Source organism: Salvelinus fontinalis, chromosome 31 (assembly GCF_029448725.1).
Source record: "Salvelinus fontinalis isolate EN_2023a chromosome 31, ASM2944872v1, whole genome shotgun sequence".
Classification (NCBI taxonomy): Eukaryota; Metazoa; Chordata; class Actinopteri; order Salmoniformes; family Salmonidae; genus Salvelinus; species Salvelinus fontinalis.
In genome coordinates this window covers 29,244,441-29,258,523 of record NC_074695.1, presented here as the reverse complement: position 1 = coordinate 29,258,523, position 14,083 = coordinate 29,244,441, and the positions used below count along the sequence as shown (strand labels likewise).

Here is a 14,083-nt window from a genome sequence, read left to right as displayed (position 1 = left end):
AGCCTGAAGGTACGGAGGTGCCGTTCCCCTCACAGCTCCATAGGCAAGCACCATGGTCTTGTAGCGGATGCGAGCTTCAACTGGAAGCCAGTGGAGAGAGCGGAGGAGCGGGGTGACGTGAGAGAACTTGGGAAAGTTGAACACCAGACGGGCTGCGGCGTTCTGGATGAGTTGTAGGGGTTTAATGGCACAGGCAGGGAGCCCAGCCAACAGCGAGTTGCAGTAATCCAGACGGGAGATGACAAGTGCCTGGATTAGGACCTGCGCCGCTTCCTGCGTGAGGCAGGGTCGTACTCTGCGAATGTTGTAGAGCATGAACCTACAGGAACGGGTCACCGCCTTGATGTTAGTTGAGAACGACAGGGTGTTGTCCAGGATCACGCCAAGGTTCTTAGCACTCTGGGAGGAGGACACAATGGAGTTGTCAACCGTGATGGCGAGATACTTCATACTTCATACTTCAAGTTATCTGTCTGAAACTTTGCACATACACTGCTGCCATCTTTTGGACACCATCGTAATTACCAGAGTGATGGCTGGAAGTGGGACCTTTCTGTTGCATTTCAAAGATGGTGGTAGAAAAAAAATATGCTTTTTTCCCCTTTGTATTTCCTTCTACCAGATCTATTGTGTTATATTCTCCTACATTCAATTCACATCTCCACAAACGTCAAAGTGTTTCCTTTCAAATGGTACTGAGAATATGCATATCCTTGCTTCAGGGCCTGAGCTACAGGCAGTTAGATTTGGGTATGTCATTTTAGGTCAACATTTTAAAAAAGGGGGCTATCCCTAAGAAGATTTATACAGTATGTGTATATCACACTATGCTGGTATGTATGTCAACCCCAATACATGTTCATGTCATCGTTACCAATCAACTGCATTACATTTAAAAAAGACTCCCGCCCATTTCTATATGGTTAGCTATGTTACCAGCATACACGGTCGGGAGAAATCATTTAGCATAATTATTTTCTAAACCCGAAAAGGACAACTTCTACATAATATTCAGCGAAAACAGCCAAATGTATCTAAATTGTATTTTAGTGTGCTTGTTAGAACACATACATCATGATGAAACTAACAAATATCCACTTTGTTCGATCAGATATTTTGAATGGTGCCCCATTGTCTGTGTTCCAATGATCTCTTTGTCACATCTGGTAATTTTATGCTGAAAATTAATAGTTATCACCATACATATTGTGATCTGCAGATGTAAAGGACCATTTAGGGTTGGAACAGCATACAGTTCATTGGGAACAAGACTGGGTAGGTAAGGGATCAGATTCTTATTGCACTCATTTAAGATGATCTACATTGTGCTCATTTGTCTCTGCCTCGCAAGCAATTATCATGAATAATTATGCACTAAGAACAATGGTATAAAATAGCAGAGCTGGTGCAACGGATCTCTTTATTCTGCTGTCATCACTAACGTGATTAATCACTTGCAAAATCCTTGTAAAAAAATTGTTCTGTGCTATAATGTGTTTTCCACTTCGAATTGTTTTCTACAACCATTTATTTGTCTCGCTGTGCTTGTGGGGGTTGGTGTTGTTGGGAAGTAGCAATCCTTCTCTCCATTCAAAGGACACTTTTGGAATTTGAATACATTTGCACTGATCTACATTGAGTACACAAAACATTATGACATACAAAACATTTCATGACATCGACTGACCAGGGGAATCCAGGTGAAAGCTATGATCCCTTATTGATGTCACTTGTTAAATCCACATTCATCAGTGTAGATGAAGGGGAGGAGACCAGTTAAATAAGTATTTTTAAGCCTTGAGACAATTGAGACATGGATTGTGTATGTGTACCATTCAGAGGGAGAATAGGAAAGACAAAATATTTAAGTGTCTTTGACCGGGGTACGGTAGTAAGTGCCAGGCTCACCGGTTTGTGTCAAGACCTGTAACGCTGCTGGGTTTTTCGCACTCAGCAGTTTCCTGTATGTATCAAGAATAGTCCACCACCCAATGGACATCCAGCCAACTTGACACAACTGTGGGAAGCATTGGAGTCAACATGGGCCAGCATCTCTGGGCAACGCTTGTAGAGTTCATGCCCCATAAGATGATGGCGTCGGAGGGTAGGGCTGCCGTCTTATTGGCTCTCAACCAATCATGCTATTTTGATTGTTTTTTGGTGTTGTTGGCGGGTTAAACACTATCAGCAAGACAGAACAGCAGCCTCTGGTAAGACACGGGGCAGGGGCCTATGCATTTATGTAAACAACAGCTGGTGCATGATATCTAAGGAATTCTCAAGGTTTTGCTCACCTGAGGTAGAGTATCTCATGAAGAGCTGTAGACCACACTATCTACTGTACCAAGAGAGTTTTCATCTGTATTTTTCGTACCAGTCTATATTCCACCATAGAGCGAGGTTGGAACTAAAACCACACTACATGAGCTGTATACACCAATAAGCAACCAGGAAAACGTTCATCAAGAGGCGGCGCTCCTAGTGGCCGGTGACTTTAATGCAGGGAAACTTGCAGGGAATGCAGGGAAACCCAAAGTAAACTGCCTGCTACTCAGACCCAGAAGCTAGGATATGCATATAATTGGTAGATTTGGATAGAAAACACTCTAAAGTTTCCAAAACTGTTCAAATAAGGTCTGTGAGTATAACAGAACTGATTTGGCAGGCAAAAACCTGACAAAAATCCATCCAGGAAGTGGGATCTTTTTATGTTTGTAGTTTTCTATTGAATGCCATTACAGTATCCATTGACTTAGGACTCAAATTGCAGTTCCTATGGCTTCCACTATATGCCAACAGTCTTTAGAAATAGTTTCAGGCTTGTATTCTGAAAAATTTGAGAGTTAGACCACTCTGAATGAGTGGACCCTTCAGTGTCCTAGAGGTTTTTCATTCGCGCGACCGAGAGCGCCCCTTTCTTGTTTACCTTTTATATTGACAACGTTATTGTCCGGTTGAAATATTATAGATTATTTAGGCTAAAAACAACCTGAGGACTGATTATAAAAAATTTTTGACATGTTTCTACGAACCTTACGGATACTATTTGGATTTTTCGTCTGCCTGTTATGACTGTGTTTGAGCCTGTGGATTACTAAAGAAAACCCGCGAACAAAACTGAGGTTTTTCGATATAAAGAGGGACTTTATCGAACAAAACAAAAATGTATTGAGTAAATGGGAGTGTTTTGAGTGCAATATCATCAAAGGTAAGTGATTAATTTGAACGCTATTTCTGACTTGTGTAACTGACTTGTGTAAAGCTTCAATACAGGACTAAGATTGAATCCTACTACACCGGCTCCAATGCTCATCGGATGTGACAGGGCTTGCAAACTATTACAGTGTCACGACTTCCGCCGAAGTTGGCTCCCCTGCCTGTTCGGGCGGTGCTCGGCGGTCGTCGTCACCGTCCTACTAGCCGCCACCGATCCCTTTTTCGTTTGTCTGTTTGTTTTGTATTATTAGTTGCACCTGTGGTTTTTGGTTTCGTAATGAGCTTCCCTATATTTAGGAGTTTGACCCGCCCTTGTTTTGTGCGGGGTTGTCTTTTGGTTACGTGTGTGTGTTTTGGGTTTTGGCAAGTGTTTCTCTGCGCCCTGGATGTTCGGGCTTATCATTTTTGTGAATTAGTAAAAAGGAATATTTTTTCCAAGCGGCTCTCTCTCTGCGTCTGATTCTTTCACCCACCTAGTCCTGCGTGACAGAATCCCGCACCACCAAATGGAATCAGCAGGAGCAGCCGCGTCTCCTCTCCCATCGATGGAGGAAAGGGTCCTCCATCACACCAGTGTTCTCCACAGAATTGGGTCAGCTATGGACCAAATGATGGAGAGGATGGATCGATGGGAGAGGAGTGGCCTTCCCACCTCATCTCCAGCACCCCCTCCTCCAGCACCTCCTGTTCCTGTTACCGCATCCGGCTCCGGGGCTCTTCGGCTGGCGCTCCCACGGGAGTATGATGGAACGGCGGCCGGGTGTCAGGGGTTCCTTCTCCAGCTGGAGCTTTACCTGGCAACCGTTCGTCCTACTCCCTCCGGAGAGGAGAGCGTGAGCGCCCTCGTCTCCTGTTTGACTGGACGAGCTCTCGAATGGGCCAACGCAGTGTGGAATGCCCCAGACTCGGCGAGGGATCATTACCCTGAGTTCACCAGCCGATTCTGAGCTGTGTTTGACCACCCACCAGAGGGTCGTGCGGTGGGTGAACGGCTGTTCCACCTGCATCAGGAGACAAGGAGCGTACAGGACTTGCCCTGGAGTTCAGGACCTTGGCCGCAGGAGCAGGGTGGAACGACAGGGCCTTAATAGACCATTTCCGATGTAGCCTTAGGGAGGACGTCCGCAGGGAGCTAGCGTGTCGGGACACCACACTCACGCTGGATGAACTCATTGACATGGCCATCCGTCTCGACAACCTGCTGGCTGCCCGCGGACGTTCGGAACAGGTCCTATCGTTTCCACCTCCCAGCCCTCCTGCTCCTATCCCTATGGAGTTAGGGGGGGCAGCGTCAAGGGGGACCGGAGGAGGAGTGTCCTCCTGCACCAGTTGTGGTCGGCGAGGGCACACGGCCGACCGGTGCTGGAGGAACTCTTCTGGGAGTCGGGAGGGCAGGCGGAACACTACTCGATCACCCCAGGTGAGTCAGCACCAGACTTACCCAGAGTGTCCTGTCAGTCATATCTATGTGTTAACCTATTTCCCCGGGTTTTCTCTCTCTCTACAGCATAAGGCGCTAGTCGATTCAGGCGCAGCTGGGAATTTCATAGATCGGGGGCTCACATTAAGGCTAGGGATTCCCCTTATGTCGTTAGACCTACCTTTCCCCGTGCTCTCCTTAGATAGCCGACCATTAGGGTCGGGAATGGTCAGGGAGGCCACGGTACCACTGGACATGGTAACGCAGGGTAGTCATAAGGAGCAGATTAGTCTGTTCCTTACCGACTCACCTGCGTTTCCAGTGGTGTTGGGAATTCCCTGGCTAGCTCAGCACAACCCAGTGATTTCCTGGCAACAGGTGGCTCTTAAGGGGTGGTCAGAGGAGTGTTCAGTCAGGTGTATAGGAGTTGCTGTTGGTGTAACTACGGAGGAGAGTCCAGACCAGGTTTCCACTGTGCGCATTCCCTCTGAATATGCCGATTTGGCTATCTCCTTCAGTAAAAAGAAGGCAACCCAATTACCACCCCATCGTAGAGGGGACTGCGCGATAAACCTCCTGGAGAACGCTGCACTTCCTAGGAGTCACGTGTATCCTTTATCTCAGGAGGAGACAGCGGCTATGGAGACATATGTTGCTGAATCACTGGGACAGGGATACATTCGGCCCTCCGCATCACCTGTCTCCTCGAGCTTCTTTTTTGTGAAGAAGAAGGATGGCGGTTTACGCCCGTGCATTGATTATCGAGGTCTAAATTCCATCACAGTGGGGTTTAGTTACCCACTACCTCTCATCGCTACGGCGGTGGAATCATTTCACGGGGCACGCTTCTTCACAAAATTGGACCTGAGGAGTGCGTATAATCTGGTGCGTATCCGGGGAGAAGATGAGTGGAAAACCGCATTTAGTACTACATCTGGCCATTATGAGTACCGCGTCATGCCATATGGGTTGAAAAATGCTCCAGCTGTCTTTCAATCCTTCGTAGATGAGATTCTCCGAGACCTGCTCGGGCAGGGAGTGGTAGTGTACATTGATGACATCTTGATCTACTCTGCCACACGCGCGGCGCATGTGTCTCTGGTGTGTAAGGTACTTGGGCGACTGCTGGAGCATGACCTGTATTGCAAGGCGGAGAAATGTGAGTTCTTCAAACAGGCCTTTTCCTTCCTGGGTTGTCGTATTTCCACCTACGGGGTGGTGATGGAGGATGACCACGTTACAGCCGTGCGTAATTGGCCGACTCCGACCACGGTGAAAGAGGTGCAGCGGTTTTTAGGGTTTGCCAATTACTACCGGAGGTTTATCCGGGGTTTTGGTCAGGTGGCTGCTCCCATTACCTCACTGCTGAAGGGAGGACCGGTGCGCTTGCGTTGGTCAGCAGAGGCGGACAGAGCTTTCAGTTGTCTGAAGGAGCTGTTCACCAATGCGCCCGTGTTGGCGCATCCGGACCCCTCTTTAGCATTCATAGTGAAGGTGGACGCGTCCGAGGCGGGGGTCGGGGCCTTGCTGTCCCAGCGCTCGGGTGTATCACCCAAGCTCCACCCCTGTGCCTTCTTTTCGAGGAATCTCGGTCCGGCGGAGCGAAACTATGACGTGGGGGACCGGGAGTTGTTAGCTGTAGTCAAGGCTCTGAAGGTGTGGAGACATTGGCTTGAGGGGGCGAAACACCCTTTTCTCATCTGGACTGACCATCGTAATCTATCCAGGAAGCGAGGAGACTAAATCCGCGTCAGGCTAAATGGGCCATGTTTTTCACCCGGTTTCAGTTCACCATCTCGTACCGACCAGTCTCCCAAAACACCAAAGCCGACGCGCTGTCCCGTCTCTATGATACCGAGGAGCGGTCCGTTGAGCCAACTCCCATCATTCCACCTTCATGTCTCGTGGCACCGGTGGTATGGGAGGTGGACGCGGAGATAGAGAGAGCCTCACGGTTAGAGCAGACCCCCCCTAACTGTCCAGCGGGGGTTCAGTACGTGCCGGGGGGGGGGGGGTCCAGGATAAGCTAATCCGTTGGGCTCATACTCTCCCCTCCTCGGGTCATCCTGGCATCGAGAGGACAGTGCGGAGTCTTAGAGGGAGATACTGGTGGCCCACGTTGGCTAAGGACGTGAGATTTTATGTCTCCTCCTGCTCGGTGTGCGCTCAGAGCAAGGCTCCTCGGCACTTGCCTAGAGGGAAGTTACAGCCCCTCCCCATTCCACCACGGCTTTGGACACACTTATCGGTGGACTTTCTTACCGATCTTCCCCCGTCCCAGGGAAGTACTACGATTTTGGTCGTTGTGGATCGTTTTTCTAAGTCCTGCCGTCTCATCCCGTTGCCCGGTCTCCCTACGGCCCTGCAGACTGCGGAGCCATGTCTTCCGGCACTATGGGGTGCCTGAGGACATCGTTTCTGATCGGGGCCCCCAATTCACGTCCAGAGTTTGGAAGGCGTTTATGGAAAGACTGGGGGTCTCGGTCAGCTTGACCTCGGGTTTTCACCCCGAGAGTAATGGGCAGGTGGAGCGCGTAAACCAGGATGAGGGCAGGTTTCTGCGGTCATATTGCCGGGACCGGCCTGGTAAATGGGCGAGGTATGTTCCTTGGGCTGAGCTCGCTCAGAACTCCCTCCGCTACTCCTCAACGAACATGTCCCCGTTTGAGTGTGTGTTAGGTTACCAGCCGGTCCTGGTCCCATGGCATCAGAGTCAGACCGAGGCTCCTGCGGTAGAGGAATGGGTACAGCGCTCCAAGGACACCTGGAAAGCCGTCCAGGAATCACTAAAGTTAGCAGGACAACGGCAGAAGAGGAGCGCTGACCAGCACCGCAGTGAGGCCCCCGTGTTCACACCGGGGGACAGGGTCTGGCTCTCGACCCGAAACCTGCCTCTCCGCCTGCCCTGTCGGAAGCTGGGGCCGCAGTGTGTGGGGCCGTTTAAAGTCCTGAGGTGAATAAACGAGGTGTGTTATAGGTTACAACTCCCTAGGTATTACCGGATTAACCCCTCGTTTCATGTGTCTCTCCTCAGGCCGGTGGTGGCTGGTCCCCTGCAAGAAGGTGAGGTGCCTGAGGTCCCTCCACCCCCTCTGGAGATCGAGGGGTCCCCAGCGTACACAGTACGTGCCATTCTGGACTCGAGACGCCGGGTGAGGGGCCTACAGTACCTCGTGGACTGGGAGGGGTACGGTCCGGAGGAGAGATGCTGGGTTCCGGTGGGGGACATTTTAGATCCTTCTCTACTGAGAGACTTCCACCGCCTACACCCGGATCGCCCGGCACCTCGCCCTCTGGGTCCTAAGGGTCACCTCGCCCTAAGGGTAGGTGACAACACATCCACCACGCTGATCCTCAACAAGGGCGCCCCTCAGGGGTGAGTGCTCAGTCCCCTCCTGTACTCCATGTTCACTCATGACTGCATGGCCAGGCACGACTCCAACACCATCAATATGTTTGCTAATGACACAACAGTGGTAGGACTGATCACCGACAACGATAAGACTATAGGGAGGAGGTCAGAGACATGGCCTGGTGGTGCCAGAATAACAACCTAACCCTCAATGTAACCAAGACTAAGGAGATGATTGTGGACTACAGGAAAAGGAGGACCGAGCACGCCACCATTCTCATCGACGGGCTGTAGTGGACCAGGTTGAGAGCTTCAGGTTCCTTGGTGTCCACATCAACAACAAACTAGAATGGTCCAAACACACCAAGACAGTCGTGAAGAGGGCACGACAAAGCCTATTCCCCCTGAGGAAACTAAAAAGTTTTGTCATGGGTCCTGAGATCCTCAAAAGGTTCTACAGCTGCAACATCGAGAGCATCCTGACTGGTTGCGTCACTGGTATGGCAATTGCTCAGCCTCTGACTGCAAGGCACTACAGAGGGTAGTGCATCCGGACCAGTACATCACTGAGGCTAAGCTGGATGCCATCCAGGACCTCTACACCAGGTGGTGTCAGAGGAAGGCCCTAAAAATTGTCAAAGACTCCAGCCACCCTAGTCATAGACTGTTCTCTCTGCTACCACATGGCAAGCGGTACCGGAACGCCAAGTCTAGGTCCAAGAGGCTTCTACCCCCAAGCCATAAGACTCCTAAACACCTAATCAAATGGCTACCCATACTATTTGCACCCACCCCCCCCCCCCTAACCCTACCTGCATGTACATAATTACCTCAATTACCTCGACACCGGTGCCCCCACACATTGACACATTGACTTTGTACCGGTACCCCCTGTATATTGCCCCGCTATTGTTATTTAATAATGCTCTTTAATTATTTATTTTTCATATCTCTTACTTTTTGGGGGGGTATTTTCTTACAACTGCATTGTTGGTTAAGGGCTTGTAAGTAAGCACTTCAATGCAAGGTCTACACCTGTTGTATTCGGCGCATGTGACAAATAGCATTTTATTTGATTAATTGAGGCTGTTCTGAGGGCAAAACGAGGGGGGCAACTCAGTATTAGGAAGGTGTTCTTATTGTTTTGTACACTCAGTGTATGTTACATGTTACCACATTGTCTGTAATAGAAGTGACATCCCTTTAAACAGAAAACAAAAATAAGGCATGAAGGCTGGGGTTTTAATGGTCTTAACTCAGAGTCTGGCTGTGTTGGGTTGCAGAAGAACATTATTATTCCTGAAGGCTGCAGGGGTGGTGCTGGTGCAACGTTGTTGGTCCCTCTGCCTGTGTATTTCCTACAGTATGTCCTGCAGATAAAGAATACTAATGAGGAATTGTTCCAACTGGCCTGTGTGTCTCCAGTACAAATCTTTCCCTGTCCCTGCAATTCTTAGGCTAGTGTTCGAACAGCACTGTGGTTTCCCCGGAGATAATGTCATCATTAACATGTCATATTCTGACCTCAACAATAAGAAGCAGCATGTTGTTTTGCAAAACAGTATTTTATTAGAAATATCTTGTATAAAAATTAACATGCTCAACACATTTTCATGTTTTCTATAGATAATTCATAAATATCCAGGCACTGTCATTTTTATTTTTTATTTTTCTTCATTTTTAATAGGTCAGTACATAAAGCAGACATGATCAATTAATTTGTAATAACGTACATTAACTTGCCATTTAGTTCGATCAGCACTTACATACTCTATTTTGCAAGTGTTGGAAAAAAGATGAAGGGGAGGCACAAACAGTAAATCATCATATTCACAAACACAAACAATCCCACAATACTTTATCGTAAACAATGAAAAATGAAAACACTTAATTTGCGGCAACATCTGGGATCTTTGTTGAAGCAGAGAGTAGAGAATCATAAATTAAACAGACAGGGTTGTTCTTTCTATCCAATATTATTTATAAACGTCTTCTACCGTTGTTTTCCTTATGGAGTTTATAGAATCATTTTTCCAATTGCTTACCATATCATATGAATTTCTGTGGTACAGAATCTTGCCAATCTTTTTCTTACTATATTTACTGACTGTCTTTGATGTGGTAACACTAATGCTGATATTTTTTCCGGAATGATGCAGTTAGACTAACAATACTGTATGACTAACAACATTGAAGCCTGGCCACAGTACAGATGAGAGGAGAGATTTTTATAGGCTTACTCGTAAGCCCTTATTTTTGTCACTAAACAGTCTCCCTACAGTGCATTCATAAAGTATTTAGACCCCTTGACTTTATCCACATTTAGTTACATTACAGCCTCATTTTAAAATGTATTAAATTGTTTAATGGCAAAGCAAAAACAGGTTTTCAGAAATGTTTGCAAATGTATTAAAAATAAATAACTGAAATATCAAATTTACATAAGAATTCAGACCATTTACTCAGTATTTTGTTGAAGTACCATTGGCAGCGATTACAGCCTCAGGTCTTCTTGAGTATGACGCTACAATCTTAGAACACCCGTATTTAGGGAGTTTCTTACAATTTTCTCTACAGATCATCTCAAGCTCTGTCAGGTTGGATGGGGAGCGTTGCTGGCAAAGCTATATTCGAGTCTCTCCAGAGATGTTTGATCGGGTTCAAGTCCGGGCTCTGGCTGGGTCACTCAAGGACATTCAGAAACTTGTCCCAAAAGCCATTCCTGCATTGTCTTGGCTGTGTGCTTAGGGTTGTTGTCCAGTTGGAAGGTGAACCTTTGCCCCAGTCTGAGGTCCTGAGCGCTCTGGAGCAGGTTTTCATTAAGAATCTCTCTGTACTTTCCTCCTTTCATCTTTCCTTGATCCTGACTTGTTTCCCAGTCCCTGCCGCTGAAAAACATCCCCACAGCATGATGCTGCCACCACCATGGATTCACCATAGGGATGAAGCCAGGTTTCCTTCAGACGTAACGCTTGGCATTCAGGCCAGAGTCCAATCTTGGTTTCATCAGACCAGATAATCTTGTTTCTCATGGTCTGATAGTCTTTAGGTGCCTTTGGCAATCTCCAAGTGGGCCGTCATGTGCCTTTTACTGAGGAGTGGCTTTTGTCTGGCCCCTCTACCATAAAGACCTGATTGGTGGAGTGCTGCAGAGATGGTTGTCCTGGAAGGTTATCCCATCTCCACAGAGGAACTCTGGAGCTCTTTCAGAGTGACCATCTGGTTCTCGGTCACCTCCCTGACCAAGGTCCTTCTCCCCCAATTGCTCAGTTTGGCCGGTTGGCCAGCTCTAGGAAGAGACTTGAGGGTTCTTAACTTCTTCTATTTAACAATGATGGAGGCCATTGTGTTCTTGGGGAGCTTCAATGCTGCTGAAATGTTTAGGTACCCTTGCCCAGATTTGTGCCTCAACACAATCCTGTCTCGGAGCTCTGTGGACAATTCCTTCGACCTCATGGCTTGGTTTTTGCTTTGACATGCACTGTCAACTGTGGGGTCTTATATAGACAGGTGTGTACCTTTCCAAATCATGTTCAATCAATTGAATTTACCACAGGTGGACTCCAATCAAGTTGTAGAAACATCTCAAGGATGATCAATGGAAACTGAATGTGTCTAATAGCAAAGGGTCTCAATTCTTATGTAAATAATGTATTTCTGTTTTTAATTTCTTTATACATTTGCAAACATTTCTAAAAACCTGTTTTCACTTTGCCATTATTGGGTATTGTGTGTGGGTTGATCAGGAAAAAAGTCAAGGGTTCTGAATACTTTCCGAATGCACTGTATATACTTCCATTCAATTTTTCATCTGGTACCGGAGGACCTTCAGACGAGTCTTGAGAGGTCTGTGCGCATCCAAGAGCAACACAACCAACATTTACGTGTTTGTCAGAGTCTCACCTTTACACAGATTATTAGTACATAGCCCAAACTGCTCAAACTCTACAGACAGATGTTGGCAGATCGGTTGTACGGACTTCAGACGATACAGGGGGTCGCTTGTAGGGGTCATGGAGCAAAACCACTGACATGTTTGTGTTATTTCAAAACAGGAAACAACATCCTGTTCGTGAGTGTCATCTATGCATTGAAGTGTCATAATAGTTTTTAGGCCAAACCGTTCAAATGCTACAAACGATTTTGTGAAAAGACCAATAATTGTAGTGTCCAAATTGTTATTTCGGGATGTCTAATGGTCTGTCAAACACCTCTGTAGCTCTGTCACCTTTCAACACAGATGCAGAAGTGTTACATAGCTGGATGCGGTGGATTGAGATGCATCCAATGCAAACAAACAGATATCTCTAGCTTAAACTGACAGATTCTTATGGGGATGTTTTTATTATGCGAATTAGATTTCCGCACAGGCATGTATATCGCCCTCAGGGGATTTTAAACCCAATTCCCTCATGTGGATGTGGAGGGACTTCCTTTCTCTGAACAACATTAAGGGAACAAGCACTATTATTGAAATCACAGGTGAATGGCAAATAAGTCAATAACGTAACCAAGGATGGTGCACACTAGACAGAGTACACTGCTGAGGCTCCAAATAGTGTTTTGTACCATTACATAACGTATCGCCAATAGCTAGCTATATGTTAGACATTTCTGGTACAGATTCCAAATTCGTCACGTTGAGATGGAACTGCTGAATTTCTAATGGAACACGACCATGAAATGATATTCTCACATGTGAGAATGCCAGCATGAATACACTGAGGCAGTGCATGGCTGTCTATGGGCTGTAGTCTTGAAGCTGTATTTCACTGAAAAGTAGGCGGTGTTGAACATACAAGGCTTTTACTTTTTAGCCAGTTCTTATGCCTTTTCATGTATTCTAATCTCCATAAGGTACCATGTGTGTAATAGTCAAAACATGATAATGCCACTGTCTGTTGAACCACAATCCTCACACATGTTGCATTTAATAGATTTTGAAAACACAGCACAGTAAACATTATGCTCCCACAGGCATGCTCTATGACTGTATACAAGGACGTAAAGATGGTGTCAGCTATGATATCGCTATCATCTGTGAAAATCCATCGCTTTATTTGATGTATAAAATGTTAAGGAAACACTTATTGGACACGTGCAGTAAAACTGAATATTCAGACATGTTAAATTTTGGAAAGGTGCATTCTTGTTGGCTCTGTTTCGCAACTATGACCTTCATTAAAATGATGACAACATAATGTTAATGTTACAGAGCCTGAGGATTCATGTTTGTTTATTTTGGCCTTGAATGAAGACTTTCCCCACACCAACAACACACTTTTTCATCTACTTTTGACAGCTTTGACTTATTGACTAATTTGATATTATGTTCAGCATTACACCCGCATTGGAAAGGACAGAGAAGAAAGGGGAGCAAATAATTGCACATTACTACTGGTAGAGAGACACAACACTGCTGCACACAAAGACAACACTGAATTCACTCTTACCAAAGAGGGTGTTAGTCAGCTTCAGACAAAACACCAGAAGAGAAATGCTGTTCTATAAACTCCAGAAGGAAAACACTGAATTGAAGTAATCGGCTCTGACTGAATTTGGAAACGTGACTGCCTGGTGTATTTGACATGTCACAAGGAGGATGGGGAGGGGAGACATCACTGTCTGCCTGACATCCCCACTTCCCCACCCCCCACTGCTTTTGTTTGGTATTCAATATATTTGCCTTGCCTTGTCCTCTTGAAAATAGTGACATCAGTTCTGTATGTTGAGTGATTATTCTCATTCTCATTTCTCCACCTTTGCCACTGCTCTTTCATCTTGGTTCTCCAGTTTTTGGTGTTCGTTCACCCCACGGGCAGGTCCTTGCTATGCTTCCAAGCCGGAGTTCCACTGTCTGTCTCTTAGATGGCATGGTTACTGTAGCTGATGTATGTCTGCTTGGAGGCCAATGCTGTGAATAGAGCCGTGAAAGAGGAAGAGGGAAAGAAGAGCGAAAGGAAAAGATGTGGGTGAAGATTTGGGCAATTCAATTAAGGCTCATTTAACCATCTGTCAGGGGCTTATCTTCCAGTCCATTAAGGTGATTGCCGACACAGTTTCTATTTATGCATGACTTCCTTGGACCACAAGTG

At 46.6% G+C, this 14,083-nt stretch overlaps 1 protein-coding gene across 1 annotated transcript in view; it reads right to left on the bottom strand.

Annotated features, from left to right (window-relative positions):
- Positions 1–9,534: 9,534 nt before the first annotated feature.
- LOC129829997 (metabotropic glutamate receptor 4-like) overlaps positions 9,535–14,083 on the bottom strand; it is a 242,751-nt gene continuing 238,202 nt past the window's right edge. Inside the window, exon 10 of the mRNA XM_055892098.1 lies at positions 9,535–13,902. Coding sequence (XP_055748073.1) covers positions 13,853–13,902 — 50 coding nt within the window. The 3' untranslated portion in view covers positions 9,535–13,852. The remainder of the gene's footprint in view (positions 13,903–14,083) is intronic.